The 20320-nt window shown below is 36.5% G+C and overlaps 1 protein-coding gene across 3 annotated transcripts in view; it reads right to left on the bottom strand.

Annotated features, from left to right (window-relative positions):
* STXBP5L (syntaxin binding protein 5L) overlaps positions 1-20320 on the bottom strand; it is a 185290-nt gene that overhangs the window by 36428 nt on the left and 128542 nt on the right. For 2 of the 3 annotated variants that reach the window (XM_065742112.1, XM_065742113.1), the window contains exons 16-20: positions 19653-19825; positions 14230-14355; positions 12900-13051; positions 11168-11239; positions 5273-5338 (exon numbers count right to left, since the gene is read on the bottom strand). In XM_065742112.1, the coding sequence (XP_065598184.1) occupies positions 5273-5338; positions 11168-11239; positions 12900-13051; positions 14230-14355; positions 19653-19825 (589 nt within the window). The remainder of the gene's footprint in view (positions 1-5272; positions 5339-11167; positions 11240-12899; positions 13052-14229; positions 14356-19652; positions 19826-20320) is intronic. The other variant, XM_065742114.1, reaches the window with a different exon arrangement.

Raw genomic sequence — 20320 nt, 5'->3', positions numbered from 1 at the left:
TGGCAGACCAGGGCTGTGTTTTGTCATGCTTGCACACTTAGCATCTGCCTCCACTGTCTACAGGTTGCTGCTAGCCCCTTTCTGTGTCCCAGCAGAGAGCTCAGGTCCTTCAAACCACCAGGCTGAAGAGGCCAGCCTTACTGCTGCCCTCAAGCTCCACACTGTGGCCCAGTCCCGGCTCCCAGTTTCTTACCTTCCATCAGCTCACACTGCTCCCTGCTAATCCCTGACATACACATCCTTTCTTGAGATCTTAAGCAAGCATTAATTCATCTGATCAGTAACACTGGAAACGAGTGATAAAATATGCCCTATGCTCAGTTTGTGATCTCTTTAACAACTTCTGACTAATAAACATCCTTTTTAATGTAAGGTAAATAAGTAGGAATAGTTATGTTAGCAATGGTACTGATAATCAAGCTTCAAAAAAATTAGTTTTCACACATGCAATGTTTAGAAATTTATGTATTCTCGTGGAAAACTAGCAAGGAAGCAATTTTCAAATGGAATAAAACCTCTTCAGCTTCTTTGTCATTACACAAAAGTTGAGACAGAGTGAAAAAAAACTCCCTAAAAACTTCACAGTATTATTCTTGAAACTAAGCTATATAAAAAGCATGTCATGTAGGAAAACAGGAGGTTGGCATGGTATAGGCCTCGTCTGTTGATGTAACCAGTGGAATAAATCAAGAATAGCACTTGGAAATCATAAGAACCTGATCCAAAGCTCCAAAAAATTAATTGTGGAAGTCTTTACGCAGCCTTCTCTAAGCACTGTAGTCTTAACCATACGTAGGTTGCTCCAAAAGTAATGCCTTCTATTTATTTATATGGAAACTACAACAGATACTAAGATCACACTATTTGACAGAGCACGTTCTCAGCTACAAAATACTCTTCTACAACATAGTTACCACTATTAACTATGCTTTTTCGACTGCAGTAAGTGTGTGGTGACTCACTGTTGCTACTGCTTAAACATGCTACCCACAGTCTCACTGCGCTGATATCCACTGTTTGGTTTCCATAAACATTCCGCAAGAATCAATGAATGTCAATGGGTGCCATTTTTTCTGCATGGAAGAACTGAACTACACACTTTTGCTTCATACACTGTCATGTCCTATGCCATTTTGTCAGACTGCCCCTCTGCTCCCATCTGTCATAGAGCAACAAAATGTAACGGGATATTGGCAGGAAGGTTCAACCTCTACTGCCATACCACCACCATCTGCCTCTGATGTCATGAGCCAACATAATAAACTAGGAGACACTACTTTCAGAACAGCCTTCTAGATATGAGCCACCAATATGTAGGTGATTTCTAAAGAATAAACTTGAATATATTTTCATTTTAAAACTCACATTTCAGAAGTTGCCCTCCCAGATATGGAACAACTAAATTTCTTTCTAATCTTTGAGGTAAGTCTATCTTGTGTAATCTGCAATGGGCAATTAAGTGAAATGTCCTCTCAAAGACACATCTCCTTGTGCTCACTGTGTTTTCAACTACATGCTGAAATATAAAATGGCTAAAAGAAACTAGGAACAGTAAAACTGTATTTATAAAAGTCCCCAAATAAGTTTTCTTTATTTGATGATAAAAATAAGCTGGAATTTACCATAGCGTGTACCATTTTGAAATACATCATATAGTTAATTAACTCCAGCACTGGGTAATCATTTACACTGTAAGGGCTTAGGAGGCCTCAGACAAGTTTTAAAAATTGTATTTTAGAGACACTGAGCCCTCTGATCCCACCATGGAAGTAAGTACAAAGGCCTAACTTTTGAACTGCAAATCACAAACGATACTCAAAATGCTTGATGTCCTGCACTGAAAGAATATGGCATGCATGAGTAAGAATAAGGTATTCTGATGGTCCTGAAAAAGTTCATTTCTACTTTCCTTGATATGATCTGAGATTTTTTTAAAGCCAATAAAATACCATAATACAACATGTTTTACTGCACCATTGTGCCCATGAAATGCTTCATAAAGCGTCTTATTAATGTTTCTCATTTTGCTATTTTTACAAGTGTTATTCCATATATATACTGTTATATTCGCAATACATTTTACTTACAATGGAAACTGCCACCTCTCAGATATTCACAAATAAGCAGAGTTTTCCAAATTGATCTATTAACTCTTTGTCCTCCTGTACAGTATTGGAAATGCATTATTGTATTATATAAATGGTAACTTAGTTAAAGGAAGATAACAGTGTTTAAGAAAGGCCATTTGTTTCCCCTGTCTATCCTCAAGGGTAGTAGCAAGTGAGTACTTCCTCACTTGCTACTACCCTTGTGTGTCTGATTTCATGTTCTAGACTGAAAAGCATTATTTTTTCACTTTTCTCTGCAAAGCCATGCTTTTCCAAATTGTACAGGAGGAATACCTGAACATACAGCCTTATTAAACAAGCTTAAAGTGTAGCTTAATGGAAGAAGTTTGATATGTTCCGAACTAGAAAACAGCTCTACAAATACAATAAGGATTAATTTTCAGCATTACATCTTTTTATCAGTCCTCTAACACTCACATCAGCACTAGAAAACAAACGCCTAATTTTGACTTGGCAAAATTAGAGAAACAAATCTGAATTACGCTAGAGTCATCCTTTCTGAAGATCACTTTGTGCTTGTGTCAGTGCATGTTGTTCCCCATATCACAGAATCACAGAATTGTAGTGGTTGGAAAGGACCTCAAGAGATCATCTAGTCCAAGCCCCCTGCCAAAGCAGCTCCCTAGACCAGGCTGCACAGGTAGGTGTCCAGGTGGGTTTTTAATGTCTCCAGAGGAGGAGACTGCACCACCTCTCTGTGCAGCTGTGCCAGTGCTCCATCACTGCACTGTGAAGAAGTTTCCACGCACATTTGTGCAGAACTTCCTATGCTTCAGTTTGCGGCCATTTTCCCTCGTCCTATCACCACAAACTGCTGAGAAGAGTCCAGCCTCGTTTCTTTGCCTCTTGCTCCTCAGATATTTTTAGGTGTGGATCAGATCCTCTCTGAGTCTTCTTTTTTCAGGGCTGAACAGACCCAGGTCTCTAAGCCTCTCCTCATAAGGGAGGTGTTCCATGTCCTTTATCATCTTTGTAGCCCTCCACTAGCCTCTTCTGAGGAGATCCCTGTCTTTTTTGTACCGAGGAGCCCAGAAATGGACACAACACTCCAGGTGAGACCTCATCAGGGCAGAGTAGAGGGGGAGGACCACCTCCCTTGACCTGCTGGCCATGCTCTTTTTAATGCACCCCAGGATCCCATTGCCCTTCTTGGCCATGAGGACACACTACTGGCTCATGGCCAGCCTATCATCCTCCAGGACATACAGGTCCTTCTCCTCAGAGCTCCTCTCCAGCAGGTCATCCCTCAACCTATACCAGTCATTGTGGTTATTCCTCTGTAGGCACAATACTCTACACTTGCTCTCGTTAAACCTCATCTGGTTCCTTTCTGCCCAACTCTCCAGCCTGTCCAGGTCCCTATCAGTCCTGTTGTGATGGAACTAAGGATCAAGTTGCTCCCCTGCATGCCAGCAAGAGTATGGTGTTTGTTGTGTAGGCTATTAGCCTTCAGCTGCATGTAATCTGTGTATGCATTGCACATATTGAAGGTCAGCAGCTAGCATGAACTCAACTGACAGTGAAGATCTGACACTGATGTGGCCTGTTAACTGTGGAGAATTGCAATAAATCAAGCACATCAGCTGCTGATGTAGATATACCCAGTGTGAATCTCACTGGGCAGTGACTTGAATCACAAGAGTTTTGCAAAATTTTAAATAATTAAATATAGCTTGAAAAACACGGAAAGCTAAAACAGGAAGCATTCATAAGTTAGCCATTTTTTGTTGCTGCATGTTCTCCAGAACCAAAAAGCAGAATAAACTGCAGAGCAAATTAATAAAATTTTATATAAATTTGGTATTTTTGATCACTAGTAGAGGGAAGAACCAATTTTAACTGCAGAAAACATAAGTTGCTATGGATTTCACTCATTATTATAAAACTAATCACATGCACGTATGTTTACCACATCAGTGATCTCTTAGTTTTCATGGGAAAAGAGAATTTTTACCCTGTTTCTGGAGAGAAGACTAAAGGGATGGATCCCAGTGATCCACAAAATAAATGGTCTAATTACACTGTGCTATCATTTCAAAAAAAGTTCCTTATAACAAGTTTCCGAGCCAGCTTCAAGAGTCTGAGCCTCTATAGCATCATCAGTACTGTTCTAGCACTTAGATACTCCCATGTCTACAGCAACTGGGTTGTAACAACAGAAGAAAATGCACATTTATTACAAAACAACTGTTTTCATCTTAGTTCTTCATGTATCATAAACTTATTCTTTATCTTAAGAATTTTGTAAATTACTAATTATTGTGCTACATTTGAGATGATTGTGCTCCATTAGAGTAAAATATGTGAAATATTAAAGGACTTGAACGGCACATTTCTGGGAGATTTTTACTATAAAGAAAAAAAAGCATCTACCAATTTTTACCAAACTGAAGGTAAAGAACCATGATATGCGCACCATAAACAAAATTAATGTATCAAAGTTACACCTGCTTATTTTCTATCATACTTAATAGTGAACTATTAGAAATCAGTTCTAAGCAAACAAGTTTAAGACACTGAACTCACATTAAAAGATATCAGTGCAGACCAGGCACTTGCAGAAAAAGTCTCTAGGAATGTGCTGAACTCCACATTCTGAAGGACTACTGGTAAGATTAGAAACATTTGTAAATTTTTAAATGGCCAGGATTACAGGGCAGGGTCAAAATGATAAACTAATATTTTTATTTACGGTTCTGTTTTTGTTGTGAATTACAACACTGAGTCACTGGGGATTCTTTTCAAACAAGTTTTCTATGTGCACAAATGTGCTTTTATATAGATATATATACATAGCTAAAGGGATTTCCTACTAAAAGACAAAGCCTTTTACAAAAACAAAGAAGCAAGCCTCTAACAAAAGTGCTGAGTTCATGTGAGTTATAATATATGCCTGTACTGCATCAGCTCCAGTGTTTACATACTCCTCACCTCAAGATGCCCCATGTACTAATAATTTCTCTTTAAATGAGCAGATTTTTGATTTAATTGTACTATATAATAAGCACTTCTTCAGTAAATTCTTCTCTTAGGAACTGTAATTATACACTTCACTTCTTAGGGATTAATGAAATACAGTGATGCATAACATGAATGGCTTATACAGACTGCAGGAAGAGAAGCCAATAGCCAATCACCTTTACCTGAAGTGGGAGACTTGCAACGCTCTAGCTCCAGGGAAACTGGACTGTCACTGAGTTCAGTCAGGCCTGAAAAAATGGAGTTGAAAAGTTAAGTTACAATCTAACAGGGCATGCTTTAGCTTTCTTGGTTGATGATATTCTGCACTTCAAAGTCATTGTGGAGAAAGGAACAGCGTGAAATGTAAGGGAAATACCTATTTCCGAATAACTGCAGTTATCAGGTTGTCCCTACAGAAATTTAGGTCTACTTCAAAAATCACACCTCTTGTTAAGTCAGATTTGTTTTCCAAGTGCCTCAGGGTAGACAAGGAGTTGCTGTACTTAGTGAGTGAAAACAAGTAAATGTAGTTTAAAATTTAAATGCCTGTGATACATATAAAAATCAGTCTTCCCTGTGCAAGAGATGTGGAATCAGCTCTATACTTTCATGTGCCACAGAATGCACAGCAGAAGCCATAGAATAGAGCGAGGAGGACATAGGGAGGAAGAAAAAAAAGGAGTACTTGTGAAAGAAGAAAGAATATCACCACTGCAACACTTGCATCTTTTAGATGCATTCACATAAGACTGCTCATTTTAAAGAGCACAGAGGAGATGGTATTGTCTGAATCTAACAAGGAGTTTTCTGGACAAGATACCTTATAAATCATTTAAAAAAATTTGCATGGAACTCATCTGGAGCAGTCTAAAATGGAACAGAGCAGCAACTAATATAATCCTAGCTTACACTCCTTAAACGTGAGCTCGTATTTGTGATCAAACTAAAACCCATCTTTAGCATAGATTGTATCAGAGTTTAAACATGCCTTTTGGACATGTCTGAGCTCATGCTATCCTTTACCATAGGCTGACTGTTGAGTGTTTTTGTGAGGTACAGATACATACAATTAAATGATGAACACTGATTCTTTTTCTTTTTTTTTTAATTTTACACTTATGGCTATGATGTTATGATGAATGAAATCTTTCTAAATTCTGTACAATTACTCTTGGCTACAGTTATAGGATCATAGAATGGCTAGGATTGGAAGGGACATCAAGGATCATCAACTTCCAACCCCCCAGTGCCAAAACCCAGGTCAGATTTTGCTTCTGAAGAAGTATTTTTTGAGGAGTTCACAGAATCAGTATTACAGCTCAAGGTACATTGGTGCCACTGACTCATGCAGGAAATGCTTCAAATCACACCACTGTTCTGAAAGATAAAGACCAACCACGTTGAGAATACCACAATCTCTATATGCTTGGAAAAAGTTTAAAATGCATTTCATAATATGACATTTTAGAACAGTGAATGTGCACTTTTCTACAGATACCACTCATTTTTAGTGTGGGGATTTATGTGTCTTCCAAAAGCATACTGCCCTACTCTTGAACACTTAGATTTGCTTAATTACTGTCCCTTGTAGATTTCCCCCTACCATCAATCTTTCTTGCTTAGAAATATTGAGTTCTACTTATCTCCCTCTATATATCCAAAGTTTCTTTTAACCTTGTTGAATTAACAATCTTGAAGATGTAACATGAAAACATGTTGCACAATCTGTAATCATTCACTGAAAGGAATAAATATGCGTCTCAATTTTTATTTAACTTTGATTCCATTAAACATTGAAGATTCTCTTGAGAAAACCTCTCAAGCTCTCCTTTGTACTAGTGCTTATTTTCTAATCCCCTTCTTAAGGAAACAAGTTGAAATCTTTTAAATAATTTCTTGTATGTAAGTATTTCCACACAGCTCAGTTTCCTCAAGTCTTTGAGAGCCTGTGATTCCCATTTCTTCTTTATTAAAGAAATATAAATATTATTAAAGGACCAAAAGTGTAACATCTAGTGCAGAATAACAACATTAATGAAATAACAAATTAATGTTAAATAATTTTAAAATTTTCATCTCTGATTACACGATCCAGACTTTCAATTTACTAAAGGCATCCAAAGCCATCACATTTTTTGTTAGAATGTAATAAATTATAAACAAATTCTCATAAATATTTACAAGCCAGTAAGTTATCTCAATATTATTTTAATCCATAGTCTTCACAATTAATCACCATACTGTTTCTTTTATATTTAAACATGATGCATTCTTTGGAATTGTCAGCTTGTTCAGAATATAGACGTTAAGTTAAAACTCAACCTAGATTAGCTTCTTCTGTGTTGACAGGTGTCATTTAAAGTGTTAATTACTGATAAGTAATGACTCATAACAGCACTCTGTCTTCCTTTAACAGCAAGGTTACTATTGCTCTCATCCTTTTAAAGGGTAGGCCTGAAGGAGGAACAACTATTTCTAATAGTGAAAACTATGAATTCTTTCAACTATTTTACAATGGATAAACACAGTTTTAACCTGTTGCCTCCTTGGAGCTTCACAGTGACTATTTATTTTCTTGTTTTACTGACAGATAGTGTGAATTTCTATTAGAAGATCAGACTGAAGTCATAAGTTTGTAGTTTAATGTTCTGCTGCAAATATAGCCACACTAGATGGAGGAAATGTGTTTGTTTTAATATTGAAATATATGCTATCTTCTCGTAGGCAATAAGATGTACAACTTAATTTTGTCTGGTTAAGGAAAAAAAGCCAACACTCCTCCATCCCAGTTCAGCACTATTTCAGAGAGAAATTATTTTATTTGTCTTGGCATGTAGTCTTGCTACAAATGAAGATGGCTGCCAGCAGATGTTACAGAAAACAGAATGGGGCCATTAACCCCAAGAAGCTTTTACATTTCCAGCCTCTCTCATTACGACATGTCTAGAGCTTACTACATTTTGTTTTCTAGTTTATTACTTCTATCCTTTTAATTTCAACTCTTGCTTCTCCCTTCCCATTTCCACCTCCCAGCCTACAGAATGTTCTGCCTTAATGCTCTAAGTTCACAGTAGACCCTTTTGAGTTTACTTCACACAAGTATATGCTACTTATATCGATATAAGTTCTCAATAGATTGGCTATGTTATAACACTTCCATCACTGAGCTTTGTATATCAGATGACCTTGTCATTGTTGATCATGCCTTTCCTTTGTCAAATCTCTTACCTTCAGGACATTGCTTCTTTTCCCTGTTTGATGGTTGGTTTTTTTTTTTTTTTTCAGTTGCAAGACACCTCCAACAGAAACATCAGCCCTTCCTCTTTAGCTCTCGGTCCAGGGTGATCTTGTGTTACACCCTAACGATACATGAACACATCTCTACTATGTTTACTTCCACCCACGCTCAAATAATATTCCTGTCTTTCTAAAATTTACTCACCAGACTCCAGAACTAACATCACCAGTATAATCTTTTTTTTTATTCTCCCTGAAATCTTCTCTCTCCTTGCTACTTCAAAATAGTAAACAGTACCATTCTCTTCCCTGATACTCTAGTAACGCTTCCATTCTTGGAATATCAAGCTAACTCTGATACAAAGGCTGGGTGCAAAATCAGACTGTTTCTTACAGAAAATGACCTCCCAACAGAAGTATATTGCACAGTGATAATCTGTCCTCGTTTCAGTTGGGACAGAATTGATTTTCTTCATAGTGTCTAGTGTAATGCTGTTTTGGGTTTGGGAAAAAGCAAGGTTGTTAACACACTGACGTTTTAGTTGTTGCTGAGTAGTGCTGCACTGAGCCAAGGAGTTTCAGTTTGTCAGCTTCTCATACTGTTCTGCCAGCAAAGTGGCTGAATAGGCACAAGGAGCTGGGTGGGAACAGAATCAGAAGAGCACACCTGAACTGCCCAAAGGGATATTCTATACCATATGACTCCACGTGAAGAAAAACTCTAAAACTGAAGGGATTTGGCTGGAGGGGACAGCAGCTGCCGGGCACTGATCAGCAGGTAGCAAGCTATTGTTTTGCATACATATTATAATTACTGCTATTTCTCTCTTCCTTTTCCACTTTACTAAACAGTTTTTATCTCAACCTGTGAGTTCTATTTTTCTCCCCGATTTTCACTTGCATTCCATTGGGAGCGGGTAAAGTGAGGAAATGACTGTGAGGTGTTTAGTCCCATAGTGTCTTAAACCACAACAAAATCTTTTCTTTGGCTTCAGTGAATACTACTAGGCTGATTCTCTCAAACTGACCTTCGTGAAATTATCTTCCCAGCTCATTACTTTAATTGAATCAACTGCTGATATGCCTTCTCATTTACTTCAATTTTTATTCATATAATTCTCAATACTGTAGATCTACTGCCTGCATTACCATGACAATTCCTGCTTCCACCTTGATAATATCAGTCTCAAGTACAGTTTCAAAAAAAAAAAAAAAAAAGAATATATTTTTTTCCTTTTCTATCATTTCTTTCAAGAATAAGCTTTTGATCATAATCGTAAATTTATCCTCAGTAACTCTTAAAACTCCTCTCTCTCACAAGAGTAGCAAAACGTACCTTAAGAATTACATAGCAATTGGAGATATTCTTAACTACTGCTCACTATCTAAGATACTTCACACTCTGTAACACATTCTTGCCTTGTTCTTAGTCTTACTGTCTGGTGCATCTTTCAGACCATTCATTGCATATTCCTATGTAAGTATGGAATAACAACAGCAAAAACAGAAAATGCTTTTTGAGGAAAGAGAGTTAATAGTGATTATGAACAAGAGCCAAAATCATAGACTTCAGCTAGGCAGTATATAGAAAGCTTTTAGGGTTCAAGGTAGAAACAAGGTTAGAAATACTCAGCTGTTAAAACCTGCGGGCTGTGCTTGTCATTGTGGATCAACATATTGGACTCATTGATCCTTTTTGGTCTTAGATTTCATTAATTTATATATATATATATATTTTTTTTCCATATTTTTTTTTTCATAAAACTTTGACTGTGGTTCTTCTCTTGAGTTCTTATTTATAGACTTGTAATTAGAAAGACCTGACCAATAAAATATAAAACATTCTATACCAGTCCTTTTTATGGGTTGGTGGATTTCTAACTGGCCTTGTCTTTTAACTAAATAGACTACTTCTAATGAAATGCTATGACACTAAATCACTGAAATTAGTTGCTAAATAATCGATTTCTATGAAATGCTGAAACGACCATCACCTCTTTCTTTATCTTGTCCGCACTGAGTTTTCAATGTAAAACTGCCTACCCAGTTGTTCTGCAAAGAACACTTCAAAAAGAGATGAATAAGAGGCATCCTAGAGACCTAATTACATATACGCACTACAGTTAATTAAGATACATACAGCTTGTTGGTTGAACAGTAATTTTTGCAAAATTAATTATGGCTTTGTTCATCACATTGTGCAGTGATGAATGCTAATGTTTAAATTACATATCACTATAGTTCAAAATTTAGAATCTAAAAACATTAATTTTCATAACTCTTTGATGTATATATTTTTATACCCACTTCATATCCCCCATCAAAGATCAGAGCCATGGGATGGTTCCCCAAAGCCAAATATCCAAGTACCAAATCCAGATTAAAATTTAAAATTTCACAGCATGCAACCCAATCAGTAGATTTTTAAACTGCATTGCTCTTCTGAGAATAGGGAAGAATTAATAAGTATAACCAGGCAGTGCCATTGCAAAACAAGAAATGCTTCATATAAGTAGGTGTACACTGAAACGAAAACAAAACCAAAGGAAAATACTCTCATCAAGACTGTAACATTCTTGAAAATTCATTTCTAAAACCAAATTTGTCCCGTATAAGTCAATGAGGCTTTCTCATTGTTTTGGAAGAGGAAAACAGATCTGAAATATCTGTACAACAAAGAAAACTGTCAAAATGAAGCATGGTTGACGTTATAAAGTGTAATAAATTGCATGCATGCTGAATGTGTTTAAGAAACACATTACAAAGCACAAACACATGGATTTAAGTCAGGCATAGTCTCATCATGATAACGCTATTTGCCTAACCTTTATAGAACTTACTCTGATAGGAAGTACGGATCCGTTTCGTTAAATCTGGATAAAAGTTAGACAGGCCACGCATGCAAAAGTTGTCTTTGGAACATGCCAGTACACCAGCATCAGCAGCAGGCAGAGGAAAGAGAGAAAAAACAGTCTAAAGTGAAAGGAAGTGATATCCATAACCAGCATCTAGAACAGCCAAGGTGAAGAAATTTCAGCAGATGCTTACCTTCCAATTGGGAGATATAACAATAAAAATAACCAAAAAAGTAAAGGATATGGGATGGATGGTGAGAAAGCAGCTGAGGATCATTTTTCAGATGCACAGCTTCTATGACTAATCTAGAAGAGCATATACATTCTTGGCAGTCACTTACACCCAAGTAGACTCTGTTCTAGCAGCACAACTGGAACACTGCCTTAAAGGAGTAGCCAAGATTGTCCCTGACACATAGAAATCCTGTATGGTGCAATGCCGATAATAGCTATTTCTACAACAGTTACTCTGTATTTTTTGTACACAGCTCCACATTGTGTTGCCTATGTTTGGCTGCTCAAATTACAGTGGAAACTGCTGTAAGCTTAACTGAACCAGAGAGGAAAGCCGAAAATAGCTTAAAGTTGCTTGCCTCCTCTTTCCTCAACTGTTCCAAATTTACATCCTTAACACTTGGCACGATGAGAACTAAGCTTGCCATGATTAAATGCCTAGAAAGTGAGATAAGCATCTTTCAGGGATGGAAGTAGGCCTGAAGATTTACTTTTTATTCTACAAATATTATTTTATATTAAAAGTACAATCCTATTAGGAATGGAAAAAAAGTTTATATTGACCAAATGGAGAAATAGGATTTGATGATTTGGCGTAGGATCTGCTGATGAAAATGCTGATGTCATAAAACCATTGCAATCTCCTGCTTTTATAATTTTCTATGTATATTTAAAACAATCAAGGTTTCCAAACAGATTTTAAAATCTAATTCTAAGATTCTGAAGCTATATAAATTGCAGTTCAAAACTGTCTCTGACTCACATATGTTATTATGCAATATACAGTGCTAAAGGGTTTTGTTTTCTCTCCTTAATACAAGTTAGTTTTTTAGATATTAAAAAACATCTGGCAAAATTTAACTGCAGTATTGAACTGATGTTTCTAACATTTAATGCATAATAATAGCTATGAATTACAAACATGATCCTCTTGGCATCAAATTTAAGATGTGGTACAGATAGATCTAGAAAATTTGTAATAGATTCTAACAAAGTGGCTGATTGGAGCTAGTTTTGCTAGCTACATAGCATGTACCCAGCTATTAATGCTATTTCCCAAACACAACTGCCTATTCCATTAACAATTAACAACACTTAGCAGAAAACACAATCAAGTTTAAATTGAAGTCTTACACATTAGAGTGAATTTACTGAAAACAGAAATAAACCAGCGTACAATAAGACTACACTTGGAGACTAGATTTCAAGAGACTGCCAGAGAAGCAGTTTACTCCTCTACTCACGATTTTTAGAGACTCAGCGAAAGGAATTACTTGCTGACCTCCATCCCAAAACATGGAACTTCCTAAAACTTTCTGCTTCTAAGAAAAAGTATCAGTTCCTAAAGAACACCAGGTTTCTTGTCAAGTTATAGAAATTCCATTGGCTGGCAGATAGTCATGCATGTCAAAAGCACTATAAAAAGCCACAGGCAAAAAATCAAAGAATGTCAAGCTCATAACCACAATATTTTAATTCCTACCTGCAGCAAACTGCTTGCTTTTGCGAGGTGAACGGGGTTGGCGTTGGTAAGGATCACTTGATCCGTACAATTCAAGGGTTCCCATGCTCAGTAGTACGGTCTTTTGCATGAAGTCCACAACAGCCAAGCCATTGCAGTTTCCAAATGCCACTCTGAGAAAAAAAGTTCCTCAGAGGTATTAGTAATATATAGTTAAGTGGTGGAAAAAATAGTAATTATTTAGTATTATGAATTCCATAGCAGCATTTTCTTCAGAAACTACTCAAAGCTTACTTTCTGCATTTATAGATTTGTAATCCTGAATTGATAAAATCGTGTCCTGAAACATAATAACTGACATTCCAGAAAGCAGACTATCGCCTTTAACCTTCTGTGCAGAATGCATTGCAATAATGCAAAACCCTACGATTTACACAAACAACACACGAACCTAGGAACAGTAAACCAAAAGGTTATGGAGTTCATACACAGAAACAATTTGGAAATTCAGGCCAAGGAATTCACAAAACAAACCCCAAACACAATATTTTTGCACAAATATATACAACTATATATAAAAATTTTTGCTCCGTGTAAAACTTCTGAGGTCTCTAAAGTGTCAGCTGACTTAACAGAATATTGGTGGGAGTCAGACACTTAGCACTCATTAAGGCTCATGTTTTTTATGCCTTCAACATACCTAATCTCATCAGTGTATTTGGACAATCCTCAAGGAGAAAAAACATAAAAAACTGGCAGATGCATAGAGCTTGAGGAGGAAGATGCATATAGATATGCTCCTGTATGCTGTTCCATACAGAATTTATTATTGAGAGATTCCTCATTCAAATTTCAGTTTTAGGTCTCTGCTGCTCTTGCAAACAGAAATTAGCACATGCATTAAAAAGCTGCTCTCACAACAAGACAACTTCCAATAAAAATATGATATCACTTTAAACAACATTTAACACAAAATCACTATTTTTTACAAAATGTACTTCAGCAATTCTTTCAAAATATCTTCTACAATTTCAATTTGAAAGGTAATTTGACTTTATCTGAAAGGATGGACAGAATGATGCAAAGCAATTCAGTCTTCAGTGGGGAATAGTAAACATACTAGCAAAAATTACAGTTTAACATGTCATATTATAATATTACACTCTTTACATTATATTACACTCTTTATATAAACTCAAATAATTTTTTACCCAACAGTCAGAATTATAGCATCTTTTGATTCTTTTTACCATCTTCAAAAACCTTTACGGAGCTTCAAAGTTTAGCTGGAAAGTACATAATATAGTGCAATACACAATAAATCAATGTACCACAATTTTGAGTTACTTACAGTCCATAAGCAGAATTTACAGCAAGACTGGTAATCTGTTGTGGAGGTTCACCATCCACCCACACCAACTGAATAACAAGATCTGCTTGGTATCCAGGAGGCATTCGCACAGGTCGAGTCTTAACACTAAGAAGGGTGCAAAAATAAGAACAAACAGACTGAGCCATGAATAACAAATGCTTCCCCTGAGAAAATATCAGTGAAACAGAATCCATTAAGACCAGAGCAATATGCATAATTGCAGCATACTGTGCATATATCCATACACTGAAACTAGGTTTTCCAATCAGAACACAGTCATAATTTGGAGGAATTTCAGGCTTTGACCTTACTTTCTGCTGTAGAAGTAAGTCTGAAAATTTCAATATTGCATAATTGAGAAACTCCGGAGAAGATGTAGGTGAGGTAAACAACTGAGGTTAATAAAAATAATTTTTGCTTCATAATTTTGCTTTCATTTTCTTTTTGCCAAATATTTTCTTGTACTATACCCACTGAATCACAGAATAATTACGGGTGGAAAAGACAACTAAGATCATCTAGTCCAACCATCAACCCGTGCCCACTAAACCATGTCCCTTGGTGGCCCATCTATATGGCTCTTGAAAATCTTCAGAGATGGTGACTCAATCATCTCCCTGGTTAGTCTGTACCATTGCCTGACCACATCTGAGAAAAAAAAAAAAAAATTCCTAATACCCAACCTGAACCTCCCCTTGTGCAATTTGAGGCTATTACCTTTCATCCTATCACTAGTTACCTGGGAAAAGAAGCTGATCCCCACTATGCTACAACTTCCATTCAGGTAGTTGTAGAGTGATAAGGTCTTCCCCAGGCCTCCTTTTCTCCATACTAAACAATCCAACTTGCTTCAACCACTCCTCATAAGTCCTGTGTTCCAGACACTTCACTACCTTTGTTGTCTTGTACATTTAAAAACTGGCATGAATAACCAACTTAGATGGAAAATCTGAATGTTTTCTTCCGAAAATTGGAAACATGACACTTCTGAGTTGTTGGAACCAACTTATTCTGAAGTACGGCAAGAGAAGGAATATGAGATATGTCTTGCTGTAAAGCACCTCATCACTGCATATCCAGAAGTTCTGGACTTGACAATTCTATTTATCTGTCTAGTGCAAACAAATCCTGTTCTCTTCTTAGGGGTACAATTACCAAACACCTGACCTAGCCTTTTTGAATGACAGCTTTTTACATAGAATCTGATATAAATCAGTTTCATATTCCGTTACAGCAAATTCAGTGACTTGAACAGCACATAGCAAAAATGTTAAGAACTGAGTGCTTTTGTAAGCCTATTTTTATTTATGTCCTTGACTGGTAGAATTTATTCGATGATACACTGATACAAGATACTATGCAAGAACAGCAATATGTTGAGATGCATTAACTATGAATACTGAGAGCACATATATTGCACATCTGTCCACACAATTATTACATATACAATCTTATGTCCATGTGATAAAAAGCACCCAAAGACACACTGAGTATCAAGAGAGGACGGAGTGTAGCTAGTCAATATGCACATAGAAAAATTGCAGTTATTGGCAAATAATTATTTCTGCTGTATGTGCTTCTCTACATACAGCACTGCTGTAAATAACTTAAACAATACTGGATTGTAGAGGTGAGATCTTTGCTATCTGGTTATGCAGAGTATCTTCTGAACATGAACATTATGTTATTCAGCAAGTTTTCCAAGAATTCAAGGTCCACGCACCTCACAAGGTAGTGGATCAGACTGGAAAAAAAACAAACAGATTTCTCCTGGGAAGCAAAAAAGTAAGCACTTCTCATAAGAGAAAATGCTCTAACGTCTCATTCAACAACCATGGCTATCAGTTTGCTCTTAGTTCAGCTGAAAGCACCTAGTCAGTTGGAGGCCTTGGTGACAAAATTTGTCTGTTGGAAATCTATCACTGTTGTAGAAGAGAAGACATACAGAAAACTGAAAGAAAACGTAACTATAAAATGATAACATTGCTAAAGTTATGAATTCAATAATGTGAGTAGCATGCTAACAGAGAACATACAAAGCAAATAGTGCTCTGATTCTGACAGAAATAATGAAGAATGAAGGACAGCAGAATACATCTCACCCTTTCATGCCTGTCTCTGAGGTCAGCACCACTTTGGCTGCTGGGCTTAGCCATGCCATGTGGTGAGGCTGTTGGGGCTGGCTGTGCCAGGCATGGAGCATCCCCAGTCTCACCTCACAAAGGCTGCCCTTGGTACCACCCACCACCAGCACCTGCACACAAACACCTAATACAATCTCTCCGATAACTGTTTTTTCAAAATACATTCACACAGTCTTCAAATGTTTAACCATTTCCATAAAACAATTCATGCTTTGCTGCTTATATTTTTAACTTTAATGGTTCACTAACCGTACCTATTACCAAAGTATACCTACAGTGTCTGAGGGAATATCTGGCTATCACAGCAGAATACATGTACAATTTTGGGATGAGGAAGAAGACACCTTCACCAGGTTTTCTAAGATATAACCATTTGCTCTCTTTTTCACGATCTTGAACTACTCCTATTTTCCCTCTCTTATTGTGTAAGTCTCTAAGATGCGTGCCAAGATTTTGGTGCCAAGGATGGAAGGGCTGCAGCAATGACTGCTGTGAGAAGTCCCCATACTGGACTCAGATAGATCTAGCTGGCTTCACAACAGACCCATGGCCAAACCCATCAGCCAAGCTCGTGACTCCTCTGGCAAACTGTATGTAAGAATTTACATTTAGGAATATACATATTTCAGTGACTTCCTTGAAATTTTCTTGTTATGCTACACAGAATTTGGTTGCTGCAGTTTTGCTTTGTACTTTTCTTCATGAGATAGTCACAGTCTGATCTTTGTAGTTTTGGAGCTACTTGTCAAAACCCTTGACTGACCTAATTTTGAGATGCTACTAAAAGTCTGGAAGCAAAGACTCACCTCCTGGGAACAACTTTTTAATGACAGTATTTGCAGAAAAACATTTTACCTGGATAATCAATCACAAATATTTCAGTTTCTTATGTTGTTTTGCATTTTTCATTATAAAGTCTTCTGAAATAAGCAAGAACAGTATATATTTCACACTGCTGCTTGCCTCTTGTGGTAACACTCACTTGTGGTTTCAAAAAAATGCTAAGTTTTCATTACTTCAGCCACTTCAGTCACTTGTTTTCTAGTACTTATCCACAGATACAAACACATTTTGATACTTACTTGTGACTTGAAAAAAATTATATATAGTGTGGAGTGCCACTTATTTGCTGTAATGAGGTTGAGAAGTAGATACAAGACACAACAGAGCCAAGGTTTAAAAATAGTATGTACATAATGTTTTAAGTGGATTAGCAACACAATTTTGAAGTTGTGCAACCACCTTCCATGTGCTGGTGGCTACAGCTGCACATTACTCCTGGATCTTTGTTACTGTGCTGTTGTTCACCTTAATAACCTGTGTATAAAATAGAGAGCATCACCTTGTTTTCTCTTTTTTTGCTTGTTTGTTTGTTCGGTTGTTTTGCATTTCCAGTACTGCTGAGGCAGAGGGAGCTGGGATTGTTTAATCTGGAGAATAGGAGGTTCAGGGGACACCTAATAATTCTCTACAGCTACCAGAAGGGAGGCTGTGGTGAGGTGGGGGTTCACCTCTTCTCCCATGAACTAGTGATAGGATGAGAGGGAATGGCCTCAAGTTGCACCAGGGGAGATTCAGGTTAGATGTTAGGAAATACTTCTCTGAGAGTAGTCGGGCACTGGAATAGGTTGCCCAAGGAAGTGATGGATTCATAGTCGCTGGAGGTGCTCAGGAAATGTTTAGATGTTGTACTGAGGGTCGTGATTCAGTGGGAAATATTGGTGACAGGTAGACAGTTGGACTGGATGATCTTATTGGTCTTTTCCAACCTTGGTGATCTGTGATTCTACTTTCATCTCATAATGATAATTATGTTCAGAACATATATTTTCAACAGAAAAGCAAGGTGAGTTTGGAATAGTGGAGTAGGGAATAGTGGGGATATTTATATGCCTTTTCCTGTTGAAAAGAATGGAAGTGTAAGCGATGTACCTTCATAACAATTCTAGAGACACAAGTACTCAGACTTTGAAAAATCAACTCTCTAACAAAATAGGTTCGCAGTTAATTCTTCAAAATGGGACAAATAACAGCTGGCCACTTAATATGAGATTATACACAGTTTAGCAAACTTTCAAAAACTAACTAGCAGAACATCTGTCACTCTTATCTACCTACTTTATCCTCACATTCAACACTTTGCTTCCTCCCATATCATCAAGACATTCCTACCCTAAATCAAATAAGAATCCCTTAAGGAATTCACTGAAACAATCAATTGTATTCTTACTGATTTCAATGGCACAAAACATTCTCCCACTGAGATTTTTTAAATAACTTATCTCTGCCTCCTCTATTGATTTTAATGGTTCACATTAATGATTAAACATATGACTGAGATTCATTTGCTAATGAATGAGGAAAACAAATTTACAGGAAACCAAAAACTACTGTCAATTATGCATGGACAATGCCACAGTATTGCTTTTAAATGTTAATGCTATTTTCAGGAGCAGAACTGATCAAAATATCAGCAAATCAGACAGCATTCTTTTAAGCTGCTTTTGAAGTAATTTAGACACTTAAAATATTTAATAATAATTAAAATGAACTAATAATTAATTCACTAAATGAGAACAATCCTTATCAGCAGTGCGAAATTATGATTTATGGAGTTCTGTACAGTATTATGTTCTAAAACTCTTTAAACCTATAACTTATCTGCCTAAGAATATATTAATTAACTTCTAACAGTTGCAGTGTGTACTACAGCAGACAATAATTCGTTTCCTCCTAGAGGTTAAGCACATACACACTTCCAGTTAGTTCAACTGTTTTATAACTATACTTCTAAGGCTCTCTTGTGAGTATGAACACAGGTTCCTTACCCTACATGTAACAAGATGTATGTACTTCTTTCACAGATGATGATTTTAGCATTATACTAGTTAATCAGGGAGCTTTATGGGTTTTTTTTTGTGAACTAAAAAAAAAAGAAATTTCTCAGAAATTCCTCAGAAATACTATTCCATAGTACTTGCACTCCAGTAAATACTGTGGATGTGAAATAAAGAATTACTCATTGATCATACTGGAAAATCAGTTAAACCTTCACTGCAACAATTTATCTTCACCATAACTTACTGTCAACCTCTTAAATTTCTTGACAATTACTTTGTTTGTATTATTTTGTTTGTTCTATATTCCAGTTTCTTTTATTTGTGTCATATAATATGATTAGCATCCTTTTCTTAATAGTTGACAGATCATTAAGAATATTTGTTAGAAAGATGAAGCTTTGAACAATGGCAGACTTACCTAAGACATGGAATACTGTCCTTCATCATTCCTTCACATGCTACAGTGTTGGTACTACCTGACAGGCTTTTTAAAGAAGGAAGCTGGGAGGAGGCATCTGGAAATTGAGGAATTATTTCTGGTTCAGGAGTAATGATATCTTCTACTTCACACTGAAGTCGTACCTCTAGTGACTTAAATAAATAAAAAGCTGTCACAATTTAATAAGAAGGCTGCTGGAAGTTGTATTACATTTAAATAAATATCAGAAGATTATTTTCTTCCCGAAGATTAAAAAAAACCATGTATCATAATATCTACAAATAAAGAATATAGTCATTTTTATTTATACAGCCTAACAGCAGTATTGCATAGGAACTTGTCATCTACCCTATGCTGATGGAGAAATAATTAAGTATATTCTTCCAGTACTGACACTATTCCAAGCCTTTTATTATCAGTGAAAGAATACAGCTTTCCAGAATTTAGTATGAAAAGAGATATCAATTACTAACTCTCAAGTAAATATTTTAGCATAAGCAGGCATCTCTCAAGTAAACAATATTTTAGCATAAGAAAGTATAATTCAGAGTCAATGTAATGACAATTTTCTGTCTATTGTTCATTACCATTTTCCTAAGTCAACTAATTAAAAGAATGATCATCAACTTCCTCTCTATTGCAACTAC

Source organism: Cyrtonyx montezumae, unplaced genomic scaffold, assembly GCF_038088225.1.
Source record: "Cyrtonyx montezumae isolate F1298 unplaced genomic scaffold, pur_monq_1.0 scaffold_3, whole genome shotgun sequence".
In the NCBI taxonomy this organism is placed as follows: Eukaryota; Metazoa; Chordata; class Aves; order Galliformes; family Odontophoridae; genus Cyrtonyx; species Cyrtonyx montezumae.
This window is presented reverse-complemented; position numbering and strand designations above follow the sequence as displayed.